General features: G+C 38.5%; 1 protein-coding gene across 1 annotated transcript in view; it reads right to left on the bottom strand.

Annotated features, from left to right (window-relative positions):
• Nucleotides 1-25,975, bottom strand: part of unc5a (unc-5 netrin receptor A) — a 189,959-nt gene that overhangs the window by 12,424 nt on the left and 151,560 nt on the right. Inside the window, exons 7-12 of the mRNA XM_088933458.1 lie at nt 24,227-24,391; nt 15,119-15,352; nt 14,093-14,392; nt 10,644-10,731; nt 9,810-9,978; nt 5,488-5,721 (exon numbers count right to left, since the gene is read on the bottom strand). Coding sequence (XP_088789584.1) covers nt 5,488-5,721; nt 9,810-9,978; nt 10,644-10,731; nt 14,093-14,392; nt 15,119-15,352; nt 24,227-24,391 — 1,190 coding nt within the window. The remainder of the gene's footprint in view (nt 1-5,487; nt 5,722-9,809; nt 9,979-10,643; nt 10,732-14,092; nt 14,393-15,118; nt 15,353-24,226; nt 24,392-25,975) is intronic.

A 25,975-nucleotide genomic window follows, 5' to 3' on the forward strand; every position in this document is an offset into this window, starting at 1 on the left:
CTGAAAAAACCCTCAAAAAAGGTCTTTGAATTAGGGCTCACCTGTACCTTTTCTCTTCACCCAAAAGATACAAGTACAGCACATTGTTTTCTGGTTCAGAAGCACAGAAAGATACTGTAATGGTTTTCCCCAGGTGTAATTGTTCACAGGTGACTGTGTCGGTGACACACTATTAGTGTTCCAAGTCAGATGACGGCCAATGGTTTTCATTTTTGATTTCAACTTTAAAAAGCAGACCAAGTAAGCCTAGAATATCAATTGTACAAGAAAAGCCAGAATAAGGTTTCACATTTCCTTATTCACATATACTGTATAGTTGGGTAGTACGGTGACGTGGTAGTTATCACTGCTGCCTCATAGCTCTTGGGTCTTGGTTCGACTGTGACCTGGGGTCCACTTGAGTTTTCTCTGCATATTCTGGTTTCCTCTTACAGTCTCACAGTAACTGGCATCTCAAAATTGCCTCCCCTGTATATATGAGTCTGTGTGTAAGTGTGTAGTCTGTTAAAGGCTGGCATCCTGTTCAAGGTGTGGTGCTGCCTTGTGCCAGCCAGGTCAGGATCCACTCATTGCAATCCTTTAAAGATAAAGTGCTTATTGAAAATGTATAAACATTACCTACATAATACTACTATTGCTAGGTCTCTATGTAGTTGTTAATTCTGGGTAACCTTCTACAAGACTACAAGATTCTTAAACAGGAAATCTGTACTGTGTAATAAAAGCGAATTTACAATTGTTTGCAAATTAGGGGAGTCATAACAGGTCAAAGAAAGCCACAGGGAACACAGCGATATGATAAAGCCATCATCAGACCAGATTGCAATCTGAATTTAAATTTTGTGCTTCGATAACATACTCTGCAGCTAATTGTGGAACGCTAGACAATGGCGCACAAAAAGGGAACACAATGAAATTCACCTGAAAGGCAACTGAAACAAAATGTATAACATTTATCCCCTAAAGACTTTAATCAGAGGTCCACACAAGTAAATGTTCTTTATTTTGGAAATAATATCCTGTAAAAATGGTGGTAAAGGCACTAAGTACTGGAGATGTAATTTGCAATTTCTGGTTGTATCATAGTAGCATTTTAATATGGGATGGAGTTTTCTGAGGGTTGTTCTTTTTTATCTATATATTTACAATTCAGTTGCATTGCTAAACTGGATTCACCTATAAAACTGTACTTCTCTGTTCATCTGTGTCTTTAATGACATTTGTGTATTTTACAAATTGTTTTTGAGAAAGCAATTTCATACATTCACACAAATACAAATGATTTCATAATGAACAGGGCTGGTTTTTGTGAAAGACATTTATTTTTCTAAATATGAAACAATGTGTCTTCATAAGATGTGTTCTGTCAGTGGTAGTCAAACTGAGACTGACTTTCTCCTACTACAAATGAAATAAATACAAATTTGGGTATAAGTATTGCCCCCCTACATTTTAAATGACTTCTTTCACTACAAAATTATAACCACCGATTCTTGAGAGGCTTGTGTTTAATAAAATACTACAATAAATGGTTTAGAAAACAAAACTTATTACAATACATAATTTAGCAAATAACCTTGTTTCAGATACAAGATGCCAACTCTACAGTCTACAATTTTAAGTTAAAAAAATAAAGCATATGGATAGTTGTACGATACAAATAGTCACAACTAAACGTTTTTTAATGTTTTAATTCTGTTGATTCATCCCTTACATGTCCACCAGAGTCTGTGAATATATAAAGGCTATTCAATTAACACTCATTTTATCTGTTTGTCAACAAACTGTTTGCTTGCTGAAATGTAACACATTCACATGGCCAAATGAAACAAAGGAAATCTACTGTAATATGGAAATACTTAGCAGAAAAGTAGAGTGTGAAATGCTTAAACAACTGGGCTCCAAATACTTTATGAATAATAGATTAAATGTTTTAATTGTGTTGATAATATATTAACCCATTTGAACAGTGAAAAAAAAATTGAATGACTCAGCTGTTCAAAATGTGTGAGTCTTTAGATATGAAAATTAGTACAGCTTTCTTTCCCTCGAAAAGCACCTTTCCTTAATCCTTTACAGAGGAAGTCAGAGGTGAACTCCATGCTCAAGCCAAAAGCTGTCCAAGAAAACTAAATCAGATTATTTTGTTTCAGGACACAATATTATTAAATCAAACACTAAATAATGCTTTAATTGCATTTTTTATGAAAAACACACCATGAAAGAAATCGCTCAGCAACAATTTTATACTTCTATAAAAGAGCTTTGCTATATTCCTAATACTAATGAAGACCTAATACTAATGAATGCACAGGTCTCTACCTAGCTACTTACCTGATAGGAAAGATAATAGATTTGTGGTTAAGGACTGGAATCATGTAGGTTGCAGTGTGACATCAATGTGCCAGAGATACAAACAAAACAAGTGTGACATTTTGGAAGTGAACGCCAAGCTCTTCTGACGCATGGCCTGAGCCATCTCGACTTTAAATATTCATGTTATTGGTCCTGCAAGATCTTATGCATATTGAGAACACAAAGACTAAATGCTCTGGAATCCCTGGTGTAATTTTAAGCTCATTATCAAAGACAATAACATTATTTTAGCTTTAATTAGTTGAAACTCTTCTTTTGTGTGCTGGTATCAGGTTGACAGAGGCTGTCAGCACTGACTGGCAACTGGGAAGCGGCGATCAAGAGGATTTTAGAAAAGACACTTTACTGTTCAGTGTATACAGCACTTTGGCAATACTTGGAAGCTAATACACAAACAGCGTGATTTTATACCCCACCTAAAATAGACAGTATTACCTGATTTTCAGCAGTGTTGGCTGTTTGCTCTAAAGACTTGCACATCAAAGTCTTATACATTCACTTTCCATTCCATACATTAAAATATGTTTACTAATGTATTAGTTACCCCCAATAGATTTAAGCCTCTATGCTATTTATCAACACCCTCATATTTTCAAACCAAATTTGGATGGTTTCTTAATACAAAAATATAAATATGCCACTTTCTTGGGCTCACACCCCCGGTCTCTTTGAGAATCTTAAGGAGGTGGGGTTTTCATGATGGAAGCCATTTGTCCCACAGGGTTAAGAGGGCTTCAGACCATGAAAAGTGACATTATCTCTCTCATATTCCAGGTTCTCTTGGAAGAAGATCTTGGGAGACTGAAATGTTTTCATATTCGTAAATATTTACTGTCTCTCTTATTTCAACCAAGCATACATTTTAAAAATAATTCTGAAGATTTGGAGACTGCGATTCTACACACCTTCAGAATACACATACTATAACAGCTCTTAAATATGGGTTCCAATTCATCAGTGTGTTCAGCAAATGAATCGATAAAAGGCTTGGACTTTCTCCAAAGTCTACTTAAGCTAAAAAACTCATTCTCCGTCTGTAGCCAGACTGTTTCCTTTCTTCATGCCTAACCTATGAATACAAAAAGCTATGTTTCATCTTATTTTAACTTTTTTGTTCCTTTCCATTTACATAACACATTAAAAAATGTTTATATAAATTATATAAAGTAATGTAAACTAAAATAATTTAAGGGTTTTTGTTGTTGGCAATTCCAGCTGAGGACTATAAAGGCTTTAATTCTCTGTTTTAGCCAGCTCTTTATCTAATTAAACTTTAAAAGGTCTCTGCTAGTTCATAATGACAATGCAATAAATTAGCAGCCCTTTTGTTCTGTGATCGCCTCCAAGCACTCTGTTAATCCCCAATGTAATTTACCTGCTCTTCTATAAAAGGCCATTAATATCCTTTTAGACAAGTTATTAACAGGTAAGAGCTGTTTTGTTTTGTTGAAAACAGAGGATGATCTACTCAAGGGATCAGATCTGTGCAAAAGTGGCATATATGTTTAGACAAAAGCAGTTTTTTGTACTAGCAAGAAACTACAAGTAGAAAAAGGGATGTTTGCATTATAGAAAGCTTTTAGTTTTAAACCAGCTCTGCAAAAATGTTTTGAGTTCCATAGGGCTTCACTTGTCTACTGTTTAAATAAGAGTAGATGTTCTAATGGAAATCTCAGGTCACTGTAGTCAGATGTTCCCAAACTTGAAACACTGAAAATGTTCTATTTTTCAAACTGGAAAAAATATGAATAAACTGATCATTATTTATACATCAGTAATAAATGCAAGTGCACACAGAGCTGCCTTTTGAAAAGACCTCAAACTGTCACAATATTTGTGGACAATATGCATTTCTTTGCATATGATACGCAAGATAAAAACAATTCCACCAAAACATAACAAAAGATAAAGTCTCCAGCTTCTCCAGCTTTATCGTTCACTTTCATTCAATGATATTTTAAGCCCTAACGAAAAGCTAAACATGCAGACAGCTGCCACTGCTTTTCAAAGCATGAACTGGATTGAATTAAGAGGAATTAAGTCAATAGAACTGAAAGTTCGATTAATTGAAAAATGTCCAAAATGTATAAAAATAAAAATTGGTTCGTCATACAATAAAATTTACTGTGGATAATTATGGTTGGCTTAAATGAAGTGCTCAAACAAAAAAGAGGCAGCTTCAGAACCAGACTGCAGTCAGTCAGGAGTGTTGATATTTCAAGATGCCAATCTCTTCATTCAGACAAGAAGTTTCTGTGCGACAAGTTTAGTGCATGTCGCAACACTGACCTTTTTAAAATTGATGCTTTTATTCCCAAACTCTGCAAATTGAATGTCAACAACCATGTCTCCAAACACTCTTTGTGGGCTTCTAAGTTGGGAAGCAATCAATTTCCATCTACTTTCTGACTCTTTTTTCCCCCCACAATGCACTTTGTGGTGAAAGTGCCAATATTCCCTTCAAGCAGAGGCTTTAATTTGCTAGAACGATGGTCTCTCGGCACAGCAATTGTACTAAAACCCCTGAACGTTTAGCTCCTCTAAAGAGAAAGGTCACCCAGTCTGGCAAATCTTCCAAAGAGGAGCTCTTCCGGCTCTCCAGAAATGTACCATGCCTCAGGCTCTGTGTTTGCAACTGAAAGTGGGGACAGGGGCAAATAAAAGAACAGATAACGAATGCGCAGGAATGATTTTTTTCCTTGTTGTTTCGGCATGTAAATTTAAACTCAAAAGTCTATTAAAGGGAATTCCTAAAGAACATCTAGTCCTTCAACTATTTAGGTTTAATTTGCTGATGTGTAGGCTGGATGTTAACAAAAACACACCATGGAAAGAGCATGCATACCCTTAATTGCTTGGAAAGGTCTGCTGTATAAAAACACACGTGCAAAAATGATGGACAGAAGGATGCCCAGGCCAGTTATATGCAGCTCAACATCTTGTCACTAAGGCTGCTGCAGTGTTCTTTATCTTTGCAGAAAGATATGTTTTTAAAGTCAGATTGATCCATTCTCTTATCCCTTCTCCGATTAAGGAGGAGGAGCAATGGCCCATTTAAAACAACAACAACAACATAAGCAAGACCCAGACAAACGTGGTAAAGGAGGTCACCTTGAGGACATCTTGTGTGTCGTCCATGCAGTAGACCCGGATGCTGTACTCCAAGGTGGTGCAGCACACTGGGGCGAACAGGACCAGTTTGAGGCGCTTGGCGGCGGCCATGCTGAGCGACTCCCCCACCAGCATGAAGCGGCCCAGCTGCTCGGTGAAGACGCGGCAGGCTTCCGCCTCCAGCTGGCAGTAATAGGGGTCAGAAGGCAGCTCCTCTCCCACCTGCAGCACATCCTGTCGCAGAGTGCAAGAATGTCAAGCTTAGCTGTCCTAATGACACCAGCCTGCAAGGAGCTAACACTGCCTGGCAGGCAGAGTGAAAGCAAGCCAGAGTCACCGTACTTATTAAGCACAGAATAATATGGAATACAGCAAACAGTAATGGATTATTTAAGCAATAGCTTGCATATTAACCGGTCCTGGGAGATGCATGCAAGCAATTCTCAAACATATTTTTTTCTCAGTAAATCCTGATACATCATTCCCAATTAAGGACTTTCTTAGCTTAGGAGCTGGCAATTCCATTACTTTGACACCTTTGCATTCCTCACAAACCTTCACATACCCCGTGCATCAATCTTCCCTGCTCACTGATATGTGCTTTCAGAGGAACAATATTATAAATTAGTATGCAGCACTTTTTCCTTCATCACAGATTACAGCACATTTATCATGGTGATGATAATGATGACCACAACTGCTTCTAATGCTACTCCTATTATTACTCCTACTGCTGCTGGGCTACCACTGCTACAAAAGTGTGCTGGTATTATGCCTAATGCCAATACTATATACAGTTCTTCATGATGTGATTCTGAAAGACTGTGCTTAGACATTTAGAAACAGCTTGTTTATCTGAAAACCTAAACATCTAGCAAATAATAAATGACAATAATCATGATGTAGAATCTATTTTGTTTTTCTTTCACTATGGAATCCATTTATGCTATCATGCTGGAGCTATCATTGCAGCCTCGTCTTTAATTACACCTCCACTGCACTGCTGTGCTTCAGCAGCTCTGTGAATGCCATCAAGTTTGAAAAGAACAAAAGAAAAGGCATCGTTTTTATTGTTGTTAGCATCAATTAACCTTGCTGGCAATCCTTGATTTCCATAGGAGGTCTGTGGATATGAGTATGCCTTTGCAGAAGATGACCCTGCGTGAACAGCAGCCTATTAGCCTGATATGTTTTCTCATAAGTAAATGAAATAGGGGATGTGCTTCCCTCATTAGAGAGCTTTCAGAATTCCACTGGAAGTCATTTAGAATGAGAACGCTGGTATTATGACGGATGCAGGAGGGAAAACAAAACAAACAAGTTTATTTTGAGAGTCCTGAGCTCCTGGCTATTTCCCATCTGTTAGGCATATGTGTGTAATTGTTAACTTGTCTGAGAAGATCATTCAGTACTTTGCAAAATCATGGTGAGCGCTGCCTGTTAATAACGCAAAGCCCAACAACTGTTCCCCAATTACATTACTTTTTCTTTCTGTTCTTAATACACTGAACCCAATGATGGACATCGGAAGGTCCATAATGTCCTGATAAGGGAAAAGAGGGAGCGACTCATCATCAGCAATACAGGCAGGCTGAGAATAAATCATGGTGGAGATCAAAACACCTTGAATGCAGCACTATTTTTTTGCCTGGTGCAGCGCTTTCATTCAAAATCTATTCCTAAGTCTACGTTTGAAAGGTGCAGTAGTCCTGCAAATAAAAGGATGGTTTTGCTGTAAATACTCCATTTGAAGGGCTCGCAAAGCACAACATTGTACAGTATCCCTCTGTCAGATCTTCAGTTTAAGTCACTTTGGGGAAAGGCATCTGCTAAAGAATAACAAATCTGGTGCTGCTCACAGGATGACTTTTATATTGAAGATCACTTACTGCTGTTGCATGGAAGAATAGAAAATTTAGTTACTTTAGTTACAGTTTTTAGGATCTTTTTAACTGATTTTTTTTGTTCTCCTTACAGTATGTACTGTATAACTGGGGCTCCTGCTGGATGGCTGGAATAATTACGTGTTCACATGACCCAGTGCACAAAGTTCTCTGACTCAATTTACACATCCAAGAGCAACTTTAATGTGTTAGAAAAAGGGATAGTAGGAAGGAATGGATGCTTATAATTGCATTTCAGTTATACATCTAAAACATTCTGCAGCTGTTGATGTATAGTTAACTTGTAATCTTGCAGAGCAAAATATCTAAAAATATTCTCTCATAATCCAATAGTAACAGCACCAAAATAAATCTGACTCATATCTGCCCATACGACTGCCACAGATTGTCCTGTTTCACTATTTTAAATGGCTTAGACTGAGTTATTTATTTTACTTACAATAGCTGAGGAGTATTACTGAGAAATAATATCCAGCTTTATTTGAATGCCTATGTTACTTAAGAAGGAAACACAATATCATAGCGTAAGTAAAATAAAAAGCATGACTTCTCAATTTACAATAAACCAAAATTGAACGAGTAAGTCTTAATCTGCTGCTGGCTAGAAAGAGCACATCTAGTCCTAGTAAAGACCTCAGCTTCAATTCAATTAAAATACAGCAATGGCTCATTGCTAGGTTTTTTGGGTATAAACTTGGGGTATGAATAGCTATAAATTAAAGGGCACATCAACATTCTCCCTGAGTTTTGGAAAGCGTGGTCCAGTGACCACAGCTGAAGGCCTCATTCACAGGTGAAGGTCTGCCTGTGCTGTTTTCAAGCCACCACGTGGTTCTGGTGCAGCTTATCTGCTGCACTGCTTTATAACAGTGCATTAAAATGATTCACTGACAACCTAATGATGCAGAGCACACAGCAAGAGGGCATCACTAAGGCTGCGGGCCAGGCCAGCTCTCTCATAACCACAGCGCGCTCCTTAGGTAATTAAAGGCGGACAGCTTCCTTTGTCTTTCAGTGACCTGTGATCACATTTATTTTTCATTCTGTATTTAATTAAAGAGTGTCTCCCCCACCTCCCCCAATTGGACTCAAAGCCACCATCCTTCTCTGTAAATGAACAGATTATAAAGGTCATTATATCTCTTTTCCGAATGAAAAATTCAAATTTATTTAGATATTCTACTTTTCTCTTTCTTTCTGTTAGCAATTACCTTAAAGGGTATGAGTCACCTAGAGCATACAAGTTGAGTATGAACATATAATGCCACCACATGATATATTTATACTTCTGCAAGTATTGTGTATGATCAATTGACTTGCACTATGATGTTCAAGTGTTCATTAAAAATATAGGAGAGAAACTGGGATTCTTAAAGACTTTGCAGTAACAAAAAACTAAAAATTGCCCAAATAACCAGGTTTCCCTTGGCTGTATTGATTGATATGCTCATCAATACAATCAGCTGTGTGCTCCAGGAGTTCTATTGCAGTGTACGACTTCAGTTTCTATCAAACAGACCCAGCCTGGTGACATATGAAACACTGAGAGAAGAAAGAGCAGTGACATGAGATTTGAATTACAACACTGGCTAAGTTGTCATTTTTCTTCTATTTGAAATGTTTACAGAATAGCAATGCAGTTGTATTCTATAATCATAATCAATAAAATATCAATACGAAATTGCTCCACAGAGTAATTTTATTATTTAATTTACTTTAAACGTAGTCAGTGTTTTTGAATCTGCTGTACCGAGCACATTTATTTGCAACTGTTGGTGTATGAGATCGATCTTTACCGTGATCACCTTTGGATTTGTTATCTCTTTCTTATTCTCAGTGCCCAGTCTGGGGGCAGTAGGATAGATTTGGCCCTCTGAATGATTAAATGTGGTCACCTAACCTCCGCATCAGACAGGCCAATTCATCTGGCAGACACCCCACAGCCACAACATCGGAGTGCTTAAATAATTTATGCAAGATACTGAACACCAAAGAGGACTCCTGCTGTTCTCCAGCATTCCTCCACACACTGTACTTTTCAGGGTCATCCAGAAACTGAGATGCATACCTTGAAGGCAATTTGACAATTTACTTTCACCAGTGGCTAAACACATTTTGTCTGATTGCCACGTAAATTTGTAAGAAACTATTACAAGGCATCATGCAGGCAATACGTGCATTTGTTAACACAGATTAACAGATTTAGCAGAGGACTCAACTGAATTTAATCATGACTAGGATGAACTGAATGGATGGCTTAATTGCGAGAGAGAGATTAGAACCAATTCCGCCATCATTTCATCCAGTGTGAAGATGCCAGAAGATGTGTAAAAAGGACTGTTGTAACACTGTTCTAGGTGGACATAATTCAGAAACAGGGAGTGCTGAAACTACTCCTGATTAAGCTCAGAAGCTTACCTCCCAGGTCCCCTCGTAAGACTGCTTCTTCAGCTTGATGGCCCAGTTGTCGAGGTTTGCATCAGAGCAATGGTCCATACTGATGATAACGGGCCGGGTCAGAACCACTCCGGGTGGGCCACAGCTTACAATGGGGCTTAGTAGGGTCTGACAGCCTGCTAGAGGCAACCTCAAGTAGGAAACAAAGCAATGGGAATGACAGAGAGAACAGCAACATTTCAAAGTTAAATAACGTTTAGACTGAACATCCACGTTTCCCAAAGGCCATCTTTGCACCTGTCCATGCTGCATCGCCTTACTAACTGACGGCGTTTGTAAACTTAGAGGAACTCAAAACAAATCAGATCCTGCTGAATTTTCATACTACCTGCCTTTCAGCACACCTTAACGCCTAATGTGAAATTCAAAGTAAAAGACAAACACACGACAAAATGTGAACAATGCTGAAATACAATATTTAATTTTTTTAATTCTGCTTTTGGAAAATAGCACGCTTGACCCCGATTTTAGTAAAACTGTAAAACCAATCAAATTTAAACAATATGCCATCTTGACAAATACACCAAATGCAATCCAATCCACAATTACATACAAGACAGAAATAAAGTTTAATGCTCTTCCCCTATAGTCAAATGAATGAATTCATAAATAGAAGAATTACTGTCACATTGCATGGCTAATTAAGAACAATTTACCTACAGTTAAATTAAAAACAAGACAAAATAAGGGCTCATTGTCATCAGTTCTGGTAAGTGTTGCAAAAGAAGTTCTGATTTTTTTTGTTAAGCACAATCTTTGTTGTTCCAAAGGGAACACAGAAGCAAAGGAACGTACCTTACATCCTCCTTTCTCTGAACAGTCAGATAAATCTCATATATCTTCCCTCTGGGAATGGCCTCAGGAGGAATGAGCAGGCTGATTCCTAGAGCAAACAAGAACAACAAGCAAAAATAGTTTGCAATTGTCTGCAGGACACTTCTGCTTTTCTCTTGTTACAGAGGCTTTGGAGGTGCTGACTAACAATAAGCACACTATACTGAAACAAAACTAATATATTTGCATGGTCAAAGAACTTCCACACCAGCTAGTCATATCTGTCAAGGGACCACAGACTAGCTTTCCAATTCAGAGAGAGAAATGCATCACTGAAGGCAAACTAATTGATAGAGCAGACCCAGGAGAAAAGCTATATATTTGGAAATGCCACATGTCCAATTTGACATATCCTCCAATTGTTGAAGGCTATATTCCCCTCTTTTACCACACTCCTGACAAGTCCTGTAGAGAACAGGATGATGAAGATGGATTCAATCTGAACTAAAGCAGGTAAAGCTAACCTTGGGTCTTTGTCAGATTGCTTCAACTCCAATATAAAAACATGAGTGGTGAAACAAAGGGTCACTTCAAGAGCACGGTGACACACCTGCAGTGACCTGATGTGGCACACAAACTGGTGATTTCCCAGATGAACATTTTGCCAGTTTATAGAGGCAGAGGTGCTCAGTCTAACCTTCTCCTACAAAGCACCTTAACATTGAAAGCTCATGAATTCCTGGAATTGGTTTAGATACACTAGGATATGAGGTGATCCTTCATGAAAGAGTGCAGTCACAAAAATGACCCTGACCTTTGAAAGAATTATATTTCATTGAAATAATCCTTGATGTGAAGATACAGTCTTCATTTGCTATATATATATGTCATCCGCTTATATAACAGTCCTTAAAACTGTGTGCAATGGTTTCTTTAAGAGTAAGGTGGCTGCTAAAACAATACTTGGGTTCCTCATAAAAAGAAATACCTCTTCGTGCTTCATCATGATAGAGCAACTAAAGACAATATTACAGATTTAATTCCCTTTTCTTCCTCTTCATAAACCTTGGCTGCTACAGTTTACAGTATGTTGTACTCATTCAGATATTGGTTACATAGGCCCAGTTATTGAGTCAATAATACTATGGAGCTCTTTCATTTTCTTCTCACAGTTTATTTCTAAACAGAACTGTCTCGGCACCAGGCAAGGAAGCAAGCAGGGTCCTTGGAATAAGGAAAATTTTAAATCACCTTTCTAAGGCAATGTTTCTTCCGAGATCTCCGCAAATGTCTGCTTGGAGTTTTTCAACCCCACAAGGAGGATAAAATGGCACTGGATTTAAAGAAAACAAAATCTGAGATGGATTCTCTCTGCAAGGTGAAATTTTGGCCCAGGAGCTTCAGACTCAAGGCACGGCAGCCACTTCAAAGATGCAATATTCCACTTGTCAACATCCTCTGCTTTTGGAGCTAATCCATTTTTATCAGCTTCCACTCTGACATTAAATCCTTACAGATCTGCTAACCTGAGCAGAGTCTGTCTGAGCATGTGTGGATCACAACAACAGAACAGCTAAAAAGAGGAGGAACTTATTTAGCTCTGCTTTAGTCACATTATCCAATACTGGACATACTGGGAACAAACATTAACCTCAGTCATACTAGGAACCTCTCTCCCAGGGGAAAGGAAAACCCAATTCGACCCAGGCAGAATATGCAAACTTCGTGCAGACAGACTTTCAAATCCAGAATCTAACCCAGGACCCGGAAGCTATGAGGCAGTAGAACTACCCCATCATACCGTCATGCCTGTATGACACAGACACCAGTCCAAGACACTATAATAAAAGCACCAATTCCATCCCATAAATTTAACAATAAAAATGATGGTTTACTTCCTTCAGTAGTTTGCTGGAAAACCACTTATTATTCCCTGAAGACTAGAAGCTGACTTTTCTGTAACTTATCAAAATTTGATTAGATACTTTTATGAACACTCACGTGGTTGAATTAGTCTACCTACCACCAAGTCCTGCACAAGACAATTAAGTCATCAAGATAATAACCTTGCACTATTTAAAGCCCTTTGTACTTGCTTAACTCAATTTCACTCATTTCAGTCTTAGCCTTTGAAATAAATGGTAAATCAATTGAGAAATGTAATTTACCTGTGTAATGGTTAACATAATGAAATATATGTTTTGTTTTGCAACATCACTAGCCAGTTGTAATCAATAAAGAATATTGGTTTTCTCTATTGCTTGCACCAGAAGAAGAAAGGACTGCCATATTCTGAGAGAGGACTTGACTTGCAGAGTGCTTGAAGTGGAATTGCAGAGTCCACAGAAGTGTTCCCATTGTACAAAAATGTAGAAAATTAAAAACAAAATTGAAATGACAACTTGAAGGAAATCTAGTTTGGCACAGAAGGAAAATCGCAGTTTGAATACTCTCTGGTAGCTTTTGTGGAGTGTGTTATGCTTCAGCTGTCTTTAATGCAGAGACTGTCTTACTAACCTGACAAGTCAGCTATTATATCATTCGGCAACAGAGTCTGGAGCAAAGAGTCCTAAAAAATGACAGCTCTGTGAAAGTTGCAGGACAAATATTTTTGATAACCACAATTTAAATTTTAAGAAGACCTATCAGAATGAAAAGGGTTCCCTGTTTATTTTCCTTTCCTCACTGAGCTTTCAGTGAGCTCTCACTGAGGATAAAAGTGAATATAAATGCTGTTTGTTTGATTTGACACATACTACTGTGTAGTACTATAGCACTGCTTAGCATTACTGAATGTGTTTGGACCTTTAAACTTTCTTCAAAGTGTAAGAGAAGAAAATTAAAAAATTTATAAACTTCCATATGAGGCAAAGAGCTTTCCTAAAGAGGCCTTGACCTTTACAACACAATGTTGCATCAATGCTGAGATCTGGACACAGTTTTCCCACATACTTTCTACATTCCTAGCATCAATTTAAACACCCGCTGAGACAGCAGGCAGTGCTTGTTTATGCCTGATCTGTTATGTGCTAAGTGTTTTGTCTCATTTTATATCGCTTCTATGGCGGCTTTTCTCAGTTTCTCAGGCAGGACTCTGGGTGGCACTTAAACTTTATGTTCAATTATTGTGCTGCTTAAAGTGAACTGGAAGTAATTCCCTAAGGTCCTACAGCCCAGATTTGACTTCTATAGGCAAAACTCACAATAATACTTTATTTGAATGGGGCCTTAGGCAGCCAGCATAGCCCTTTATAGACATTGTATATGATGGTACAGTTCCATTCATGTGTATAGACATTTTTTTCCAGATACATGAGTACCTAAACCTCAATCATATCCTTCGCCACATCTCTAACCCTAATACTAACCATAAATTAATTTGAATGTTATCATAGCACCATACGTAGCTTTGATGAAGTTGTTGAACTGACTGCTGACGTCTACGTCTGAAAAGCAGTGGCCCAACTCACCTGTGTTGGGAATGGTCAGTCTCCCGCCCAGGAAGTTGAAGGTACCATAGGAGGTGTTGGCTGTGTCTCGAGGCAGAGATTTGAAGTAACTCTGTGTGGAGAGGCGGGTCATGAAGTCCGCAGGGTCGGTGGGCAGCTTGCCATTGTGCAGTGTGTGCTGCCCGTTTGGCAGAGGGTCCAGCAAAGGGCCGTTGCTCACTGGGAATTTCCCAGTGGCGTCGTGCCGAGACCGCAGACTGCCCTGGTAGCTGGTGGTAGTAGTGGTAAGGTCGGGCTGGATGGTAAGCAAATGGGAGTTCTCTATTAGAACAAAAACAGATAGACCACCATGAAAATCTCCAAATGCTCGGCAGGTTAAAGCGCCCAGACACTAAATGCCAGACAACTCTCTCTTTCTTCCACACATACAGTTCACACTGAAGCACCCAAGCTATCCCTTAGAAGTAGTTTCCTTTTGCATTCCTCATTGTATAGGAATATATAGTTCAATACATATATAATAGTTTTCTAATATTCTCATGCTAATATAGGGGAGGAGAACGATTCCTCCTATACAACCACAACACTTTGCTGTTGACTTTTCCAGGTATTGCTGTCAGGTGGTGCAAACAAGTCAAATGACGGACACACTAACACAGAAAAAAAACCACATTAAAAACATTTTCGAATTCGTAGCATTTGAAGAATCTTTCAAGCTTCCACCGACAGCTTAAGCCGGAAAAGTATCAGAATTTCCACAAGTAATGTTTTTGCTGTTACCAACAAGGGTGCTCCAATAACAACAAGAAAAACTGGAAATAATAGCAGGATGTCAAGAATTTCTTTAGTTGTCGACTAAAAGACAGCAGCATCGACTGTGGCTAATCTGTTTTAAACTTTTTTTTTCTAGTTTTGAATGAACACTTCTCACACAAAAGACAACGGGCACAGATATACAATCATAGCTGACATTGGTGTGGGCACTTTTATTCAGACATGTTAATTGCAGGCAGTTCTCTCTGTCACTTCTATGAAATGACAGCCTGCTGCAGACGGGTATTCTGAGATATGGCCACACACCTGGCTTGGCAGGTTTAATGCCCACAGGCTGAAAACCTGTGGTTAGGATAGAAGAGTCCGCAACATCAGCATCAATGCCTTCCTTTTTGCGCCGATACACCAGAACAACCACAATGAGCAGCAGGGTGAGGCAGAGAACCACAGCAACAATTCCGACATAGAGAGCCACATCTTCCGGGCCTGAAGCAGCTGAAAGAGAAAGAAATGTGGAGAGACATCAGCTGTCAATCTATAACAAACTGGTTAAAAACTGCCAAAAGTTCCAAGGGAGCCAGAACACCCCTTAACATTTATTCTTAGCCAGGTCGCTCCACTGAAAATTCTTGTTCAGAACAAAAAAAAACTATTTTATGAGGATATGTCACTTCAGATTAAAAAGCTTATTGATGAATAAATAAGCAAGTCCATAAAGTAAGATGCAAAATGGCCTTAAGTTTTTATGAGGTTCAAAAAGATAAGCCTGTTGTTTGGCATGGTCCATATTTTATTAACTACCCACATGTACTGTACTGTACATGCGAACAAAAGTTCTTCCCAATTGGATATAATCTGAACAAGAAAGCAGACTGTTTAATGTTTTGGCCCCAGCGTCATTCTTCTATGATTGTTTTTTAATACCAAAAACTGTCCACTTCAAGACTAACTGTCATCTCACTGAGATAGAGTACAGAGGAAATGTAGGAGAGTGTCAAATCAAAGCTTTATTCAAAGTTAGCCATAAATATCACGAGGGTATTAGAAGATTTGTGTTTCATAAGGCAAAGCTGAAGGGATTTTTTACAAAAAGTTTGTAATATAAATAAAAGCAAATATAATTTATTTCTATGGCTATTGTCTGACCTCCATCTTGCATACTGCTATTTCCTACAAAAGCTACGGGCTCATCTCTGCTTGAAGTCTGACATGTCATATGCAGTTTATGTCAGACCCTAGTTGCCCTAGAAACATGTACAGTATGAGTGGGTCTCTTTCCACTCTTAAATGACTGCTTTTTTGTGTCAATTCTCTGAAATGTTTCTTTCTGATACAACAAAATAGACAATTGACTATGATTTCTGTCAAATATCTTGAGCCCAAAGTGAGGATCTATGGAACTAACATGCACCAAAATCTCCAAGCAACGTGACCCTTGGCTACTTCATATAACTGAGCATTTCTTTTTAGACTTGGCCAAGAAGGATATTTGCTCAGTACTTCAAAACTATTACGTTTAGTTGGAAAAGGTCTTGGTGTATTGTACAAATATTTGGAGCTGACAGAGAGCATCTGTGTTTTGTGCATGGAGGGGGGCAAGTTTATCTACCAATGTGAAGGCTTTGTAAGATACAAATTCAGAAACCACAAACAAAATTCCTATTATTTTCCAGATTAAACCTTTTGATTCATTCCTGAACTTTAAGACACCACTCAGCATTAGTGGATTTTACCCTTACAGAGCGCTGAATCATCATAACAGTAATTAGATAATTACTCTTTTATGATATATAATTTCCTTATCACCCCATTGTAATGGTTAACAATCAGACAAGATGAAATGTCTAAAAAAATCTAAGAACATATCCGAGAACTGTGCTGTGTGTTAAAGTGGGAGGTGTCCTCTGTTTTGATATGAAGGATACACCTTTTTTGTAGCAAACATCTCTTCAGAATGCCAAAAACATGTATTAAAATCTGTGCTTCTGCTTATAGCGAAAATTTGTAAACTAAGAGTTCATAAATCAAGGGATTGGGTGTGTCAGCAATGTAAATCACGTTTTTTAAAAAATCTGTTGGCAACTTTGGATTAAATGTAAGGTGCCAAAAGTATTTGTTTTACATCCACTTACACCCCACACTGAGTTTCCTTTCGCCAGAGCAGAGAATAGCAAATAAAAACTAAATGAAAATCAACTGAATGCCCTCATGGCATTTATAAGGTGTGTATTTATAAGGAGTAAGTAAAGGTTTATTCCATGCTGAAAAGAGAAGAAAGGAAACACAATATTTTGGCTGTGGAGCCTTCTTCTGGTGTGTTTACATGTTTTGCACATTACTGTTTATGAGGCACGTGGAAGACATAGCAAATCATAAGAACTAAGGAACCTACAGCATCTGTCTATCTAGATGTAATTACAGCAATTCTATTAACTCCAGGCAAGGTAGTGTTGATTGAGAGGCCGAACAATGGCCTGATGAATTAAGCACAGAGCACAAGTACAGCCTAATGCATCCAGTCAGCTGTCAATTGAATTTGTGTTCTGTTTGTCATGGGGTTATCTCGTCCCCTGTTCTCAGAAAGGAGGGTGTCACACAAAGGCATGCAAACTCTGTCATGCGACACCTGCCTCAGAACAAAGCACATGACGGATGGCCCTCCACTATTTGTGCTCTCCACCCAGTGTAATTCTTCATCTCTTCTTCCAGAGTCTTTTTTTAATGTGAGGTGACAGTGCCAGGATCATCAAGTCAAAGTCTGGGGCATGCAGCATCTATGCCAGACTCCTCCTTCTGCCGTGTTGCTTCACTACAAATCACTCTAACCTTTTGGTAGTGTGCTCGGTTCACTGGAACAGCTTTTACACAGCAGGTCCCTTGAAAGATTTTACACTTCTGAGCAGACAAGCTACTTCCATTTTTCTCTACCCTGCAAACAGGGAATGTCATGGGCATGGGGGGTCATCAAGGCTGTAGGCCTGCTTCTGTTTATGAGTGTACTGGCAAAGACCACTTCGCACAATTCAAATAAATCTTTCAGATATTGGACTGTATTTATGTCATCTAAGTGTTTCTGACATTTTTTTGATAATTTTACATAAGTTGAATTAAACATTATTGAAGACATTATTTAACTATCTTATTTTACTCAGACAGTGAGACTTAGAACATTGTCTGAAGTAAATCATACCTAAATGAGTCAGGTTCAATATGCAATTGTCATATTTATTCAAAATGTATTCATGCAATTTATTTAAAATTGCATGCGTTTCTTAAACCCCGCTCATGCATATACAGTAGATCCACTAAGTAAAGACATTCATCACTCAATATTTGTTTAATGCCTGGAATAATGAATGGGGGAGGGAGGAAAACCTAAAAAGGTTCACTTCTTTGCCTTCGTGGGGATGGAAGGAATCTAAATACAAGGTGATACGAAGGAAAAGTCGCAAATCAAACAGTGTCAATTATGTTATCTGTGTCAAGCTTATTTGTGAGGAACATCTTCACTTTGTCACAGGCAAACCTGCAAAGTGCATGTGGAACATTGCTCAGAAGCTCCTTGCGCTGGAGTATTCAGTAAGAGATGTGAGGGTGCCCAGAGCTGTACAACCAACACATTCATAGGAAATGAAAGAATACAGTGGAAAGGAGGAGGGCTGTCATCATCACTAAATTGATTCGGGTTGCTTCATTCATGCCATTTCATTTCCCCCATCTTGCAGAAAGGAGATATAGGGGACTTGGCTGGATATGCAATTAGTTTCCTTTCACTTAGCAGCATGGAGATGCCCCATCAGAGGCTGGAGGATGGTTACACATAACTCATCCTGATCCGTCATGCTTCAAAATAAATCTCTAAAATTCACAGCCTTCGACTGCATTCAGTGAGTGCGCCTGTCATAGCCGAGCTGGCATTGTAAGCCAGCACTTATAGACAGCGGCTCAGGTTTAATTACCGAGAGTGAGTCTGAGATGCTAGGAGTGACCTCTAAGGCTCTCTGTGCCTCCCAACGCGATCGATCCCACCCATCATGACTCTTTTAGGTGACAGAGACTTCTGTCCAGGTTTACCTCTCTGATTCTCTCACCTCTTTGTTCTCTCTACAATCTCCCCCCAGCTTATCGGCTGACTGCTCCTATGCTTTATCAGGTGCTGCAGGTGCACATATCAACGATCCTCTTTTACTAACTATAACCCACAGCTAGGCCTCTCCTGGTGCGCTCATTGATTTTCATATTGCGTTGGAATAATTAAAATGATGTCCACCAGGCTTAAACTGAAAAGGATAATTAGGTTTTACGATCGGATGCATTTCTTGCCATTTAAAAAAACAACTTCTCATTCACTTTCTCTCTCCAGCGTTCTAAAAGGATCAACCAGTTGTCGTCACCTTGACACCTTTTTTATCTCTGGTTCTATCGGGCTCCTTTCAAAACACACACAAATAAAAAGCTTTCACTACAAATTGAAGTAATTCGATTTGCAATGAATAGGTTACTGATAAACAAGCTCCTGCCCTTTTGAAGGTTAATGGTTGTTTCTTTTCAAATGTACCTTGCCACACTTTGCCCAGTGTCATAGAGGAGGAGATGTGCATTTCTGAGCAACAGATGCCTTTGTAGTGTGTTTTAAAAGTTAATGAAGACTGTGTGTTTGTGTGTGGGCCGGTGATGGTAAGCATTAATTTCTTCTCTTCGATGAAAGGTCTGGGGTTTGCACTGATCGCTTGTTGTACCTCTGAGTAACAGATCCAGCTCTATTTAATCAGGCTCCCTGTTGATTTAAATCACTGCGGTATGCCTGACTAGCCGTGAGCTGTGTTGACGGTTTCTGATTTGTGTAACACCAAAATGTTCATGACAGTTTCCCAGCAAGGCAGCAGTCCCTTTCCACTGGATGGTGGGTAACAAGAGAAACCTCAGATGTCACATGCTGCCTGTCATTGACGTGAGTGCTGACTGGAGCTGCGAGTGGAGAAGACTCAGGTGCAACTTCACTGAGATAATGGATCAGCGTTCAGTTTTCTTCAGTTGAAACTTGTCAGATCAGTAAATCTGCTGATCGAGCCGACGTTAAAGACATTAAAGCTTAATTAACCAGACACTACCAATGGTATTACTATTATTTAATTATGTAGTGTTTCCTGCAGTGGAAGAATTGAAAAACAAATTTCTAAATACGGTACCAGTATGATAAACTCTTTTGCAATCTAAACACTTTAAAATATTTAAATAGCCCATAAAAACAAAGGAATTTTTTCAGTAGTAGAAAATGTTTAATGACAGAGCTAAACTGCCGATCAGGTGCTTCTCACAAAATATGCAAACATCCAACGAACAGTTCTGTACTCACTGGTTCTTAAATCATTCATAATGTGCTTAGCTGAAGCAACACCAAGCTTTTATAATTTTATACTTCATTATACAAATTGGGATGATAATCATTTTGATGTTACTCTAATTTTACTTGGCCCAGTTTCACAGGAGCTTCTCAGAAACTCAGTGCAAATGACACAATGAATATATGTTCTGCTGTTTTAGTTTTTTCAGCCATACCTCACTGTAATTTGATTATTCAGCTTAAACAGGACTCCTCATTATGCTGAGGAGAGCAAATATTTAGCTTGTGATCTAGCACTTTCACACAATGATAAGGATATCCGAATAATGCATGAGGACTAGCTCAGAAAAGGAATGTCTGGCTTATGTAAAATCGCAAAAGCTTTCCCTTTTAAGAGATCAGAATACTTGTGATCATCAGCTCTGACATATGCCCTTTACTGTATAATGAGTGAAAACAGAAATGTTTCTGTGGCAAATCATCTAATGCTCCAGGCTTAGCAAACTGAGTTTTCAAAAGGGTCACAGTGTAATTATATATCTGAAACACAGATGGGAAAATTAAAATCTAATTTTAACTGCTGTGCTTAACTCTTATTTTTCAAACCACACTATACGTCTTTTTTTTCTTCAGAGGAATTTAAAGCTTGAACTAGCAGCTGACCACAAAATCAGTTCAAGGCACACTAAAGGGGATTCTGGAGGTTTCTGTGCCTTGGCCCAATGGAGCAAGAACTCTGCTTGTCATGACACAGAATTCTGTCAATGTCTGTTGGACTCTATCTGCTATGAGCAGTTTGTGACCAGGAATTTACTTTCCTTTCCAGTGGCATTACAGTTTTTTATGTCAAATGCAGCCATTAAAATGACACCTGGGAAACTACAGAAATATATCTGATGCTGAGCCTACAGACAGGAGTCTGAGCTTTATCTTCAGTTGCCAAGGCCACCAACCCATTATGTTTAACTTGACCTCTAAAACATATCTGCATTGCAGATCGTATTAATAAGACCTGCTTAATATTCTCCATAGTTGAGTTCATCACTGTAGGACACAGCAGCAAATAAGTACTGTATCTGCATTGATGCAAAAGAGATCTCAATGGGAAGCTTTGGATGAGCACCAACTGTACCATGAACTCAGTAAAGCCTACTGCTCATTTCCCAATGGCTGACATCTTCCTGGTTATAATTCACACAATGTCTGTTTATTAATGAGTAGGTATGTACTGTAAAACACTGGGCGTCTCTGGCTATCTTCCACAATGTGAAATCCTCCCAGCACTATTATGCCCTCACTGTAAAGTGGCATCTCTCAACCTAGCATTAATACCGCATCAGCAGGGTCCGCTTGTCCAGCAGGCCGTCTCCATTTGGTGGTTTGAACCAAATCTTTGAGTTGCCATTAAATGCGACCAAGAATACTCCAACCAGCGCGTCGCTCCGCCTGCTGTCAGAGTGGGGGCGTGGGGGGGGGGAGAACAAAGTAATGCAGCCAATTCATAGAGGGGGATTATTAGGAGGCATGCGAAATTTGGCCAGGATGCCGGGGTTACACCCCTACTCTTTTCGAGAAACACCCTGGGATTTTTAATGACCGCAGAGAGTCAGGACCTCGGTTTTACGTCTCATCCGAAAGACGGCGCTTGTTTACAGTATAGTGTCCCCGTCACTATACTGGGGCATTAGGACCCACATGGACCGCAGGGTGAGCGCCCCCTGCTGGCCTCACTAACACCTCTTCCAGCAGCAACCTTAGTTTTTCCCAGGAGGTCTCCCATCCAGGTACTGACCAGGCTCACACCTGCTGAGCTTCAGTGGGTTGCCAATTGTAAGTTGCAGGGTGACATGGCTGCTGGCTCCTCACTGTAAAGTGGCATCATTCACCATATTTTTAATTACACTAGGAAAGTATTCACAGTTGTTTTTGGAAAAAACTGGTTAACTACCACTTTGCCCAGATAGCTGCGATGGGTCAAATATTTTTAAAGTGCAATCACTGGACACTATAACGAGCATTCAGCTGTCTAATTCTAGCTCAGTGCTTCAGTGTATTTAACATCACATATCACATCATTTAAACAGAAGTAAAGACCAAGAAACCTGAGCGGTAAGTTCAATATGTAGTGGGTAGAAAAAAAAACTGTTATGTACATAATTACAAAGTGGATTACAGACTAGCAGTAAAGTTCTCTTTAATTTAGCCATACAATTAATATCTATCTTTTAAACACTGATCTTTTAATCAATACCCATTGAGATTAAAGTAGCTGAGGAATATTATAAACTAGGAAAACCGGTGGGCAGAGAGCCCTGGCTCTCAAGTCAGCCAAGCTCTGAGCAACACTAAGAAAAAAAGACTTAAAAAATAAAATATCCACTCTTTAATGTTTATACCTCACTGTTAGAAGCACAGGGGATGGAATTCAAGAATGTGAGGCCGCGGCATTATCAGAAAACTGTGACACAGGGATAACTAAATAACGGCTGGAGGAGAATGATGGTGTTGCATATAAAATTAGTGGGTACAATTTTTGGCAGGATAGAAGAGCTGGTGATGTAGGACTATATATCATAAATGACCTGTAATCTAGGGAACTGAAGCACAAGGGTGCAGGCAGTTTAAAAGTCATATGGGCTAAACTAAAAAATAAAAGTGCAGGACACTTTTAAGGACAGAGCAGACCACCTAAAATGGATGCATCTTACTGTGTATTAAAATCAGGAAGGCATTAAGCAAATGTGATATTAGATTATTGGAAGTTTTCAACTGTCCACACATAAAATGGGATATTGTGATAGTAAATAGTGAAGGTGAAATTGATGTAGCTGAAATGCTTATTCTAATTCTAATACTAATTCTTTACCCAGTTTGCAACAGCACCAACTGATTAATCTAATCTTTTCGAACAACGAGAGAGGAGATGCAATAGCAAAACTGAAAGAAAAAAAACATGGCATTAATATCATATCAGTTGATGTACTCTAAATCTCTAAAAGAACGTAGGGTTTAAATTTTAAAAAATGTGGCTATCTGACTATGAAGAAATAAAATAAAGCTTGAGAAGTTTACAACAAACATAATTGCAATAACATGCACTACAGTATATTACAGAATATGTTCCAGCAGTATACTATTGTCTGACACTGAGCAGGACTAGGATGGTTAAAAATATGCTAGGGTATTATGGTATCTTTCACTGTATATTGTAATTGTGTTTTATCTTGTGTATTCTTTTTTATTTATTGTTGTTCTCATTCTGTAAAGCTCTTTGAGAAGCCACCTTTAAAGGCTCTGTATAAAATAAAGTTTATTATTATTACTATTACTTAAAGTAATTCTTTATCATTTAACATTATCCACAGACCCCTTGCCAGAATATCTAAACTTTCTATTAGCAAGGCAGCAGAACCCAGCAGTACAGATTGGACAATTACAAACACAAAACCGATTCATAACAGAGGAGTAGGAAAACTGTTGTCCTGCTAGCCTTACATTTGTTGCTTGTACAGATATCGTAATGATAGGCTGAACTAAAATAGAACAATATAACGAAAACATGGTGTTCTAGGAGACGACCAACATGGATTTAGAAAGGGCACATCTTTTTAATTAACTTTAGAATTTGGAAGAAATAAGTTGGCCTTGTTCGACCTTTCTTATTTTCCTATCTTCTTGTTTTACTAATTAAATTCTAAGAATAGAGCTAATGGAAAAGCACCGTGGCCACAAGACCGACACTAGGTCAATTGCTGTTTTTCTTTATTTTTCTTGCTGTATGGTATACATTTGTGTTCTTAAAACAGATGGCTTTTTCCAAACACTGGAATAAAAATGTAATTTATTTTTTCCCACAAAGAAAACCAACAAGCTTTTTATGATCCCATAAAAAAAATGTTGTTTTTTTTAAATAATGTTTAACACCAGAGACACTCCAGCACCTTTTCCAAACCTACAATGTTACACTTTTTTCCCAACTAGAAGCGCAGCAGAAGGCTGTCCTGTTTTCACAATTGGTCAGATGGCATAACACTCACTTTGTGGGCACAGCTCACTGGTGCAGTTCTGGGACTGGAGATCTAGGCCTTGGCAGTCTTTGCCTCCAGTTCCCGGCACTGGCTGAGTGCACTCCCGGCTTCTCCACATGGTGCAGTCCGCTCCACAGGCTGACCATTTACTCCACTCGGTCCAGCCTCCGTCCACTGGTGATAAAAACAACGGCCACCGTGAAACCACAGACCCCAGACTGACAATCCACTGGTGAACTGGCACAGTATTTCTACTGGGTCAATTCCTGATGCTGTTTTTCATTTTTGCACAGTAAAAAAAAAAAGGATTAAGACCATTCTTTCTTGTAATATGAATAATGGAAGCCTTCTGCTTTCAGGTATGCATTGATCTCTTTCCATTAATATGTCCTGTGCAATGGAAAACCATTCAGAGGCACCCTTTTAATTTCTACTAACCTATAACCAGTACTACTATGTGGTATGGATACAGTACTGTATGTCACCCTTTCTGTGTACAGTAGGTCTTGTCCCCATACTACAGTTGAGTGACAGTATTTTTGCAGCAATACTATTCCAATGCTGTGTTTCAGCCCCCCACACAGTTTAATAATGTTTTCTGAGTTGTTAGGCTCAGATAGGTATTGAAATACAGACTGATATTAGCAGCCTCACACATCAAGTCATTTAAGACTGCATCCTGCAGAAACAGGTCTTTAATTTTTTTTAAGGATATGCAGTGGTCTTATCATGAATGATACTGGTAACAGGAAATATCTTAGTTGTATAAAAAAGACCATCAGGAATGGTAAAAATGAGGATAAATTGAATGAAAAGACAAGAAAACAATTAAAGGAGGAATGTGACAAATCTCTAAAGAAGATAATAAATTTTTAATAATCCATGAAACTGCTCATTGATTTTTTTAAGTTTCCTTAGGGCTAAGGATATAAATTCACCTAACATGTATGAATAGAACTGTAGATTAAGTGGAGTAAGGCCAATAGGTGTAGCAGCAGTTTGATACCACGAAACTGAAGAGGAAACACAAAAATGCAAAACATATCAGTTAGAACTGACTAGCATACTGTAACTCAGGAGCATTCGAGGTGTTGATTAATATATTTAGTGGATGTACATGCACTGAATTTAAACCACTATTTTAATAAGTGCAACCTACATCATCAGAAAAGGAAAGTGTTATTTGGGTGTGCAGTTTAGAGCTTTTGGGGGAAACACAGGTAAAACAAAAAAGTGTGTGAAGCATGCATATTAAAGCACTGCTTTGGTGTTCTGCCTCATTTTTAAAATATAAATGTATTGGAGCTTATAAACAATTAGTGGTCCAAAGAAGAATGAGAATGAGTGGAGATAAGGGACTTAGTAAAAAATGTGAAGAGGTTACAGAGCTACTTAGAGAGAACATTCATATATCAGATCTCTAGGGAGTACTTTGACACTCACTAGACACCTTTGTGACCATTGAAAGGGACAGGAGAAGAAAGCACATATTTTTAATAGATGTTCATCTAGATGTACAAATTAAATATCCCTTGGAGAAAAATGTTTAAAATATCATCCACTGAAAAAACGTGAGGTGATTATTATTTTATTATTATTAATAATAATAATAGTAGCTTCAAAAAGTCTAAAAGAGTGGTCTTTCATCATTCCATTGTACACATTCCACAGCTATACATATGGAATTGATTCTGATAAAGAATTATTTAAGTGTAAAATTGAGAAAATGGCTCCGTAGAAATTATGTTGAAATGAGTT

This window comes from Atractosteus spatula, chromosome 14, assembly GCF_055471065.1.
Source record: "Atractosteus spatula isolate fAtrSpa1 chromosome 14, fAtrSpa1.hap1, whole genome shotgun sequence".
Classification (NCBI taxonomy): Eukaryota; Metazoa; Chordata; class Actinopteri; order Semionotiformes; family Lepisosteidae; genus Atractosteus; species Atractosteus spatula.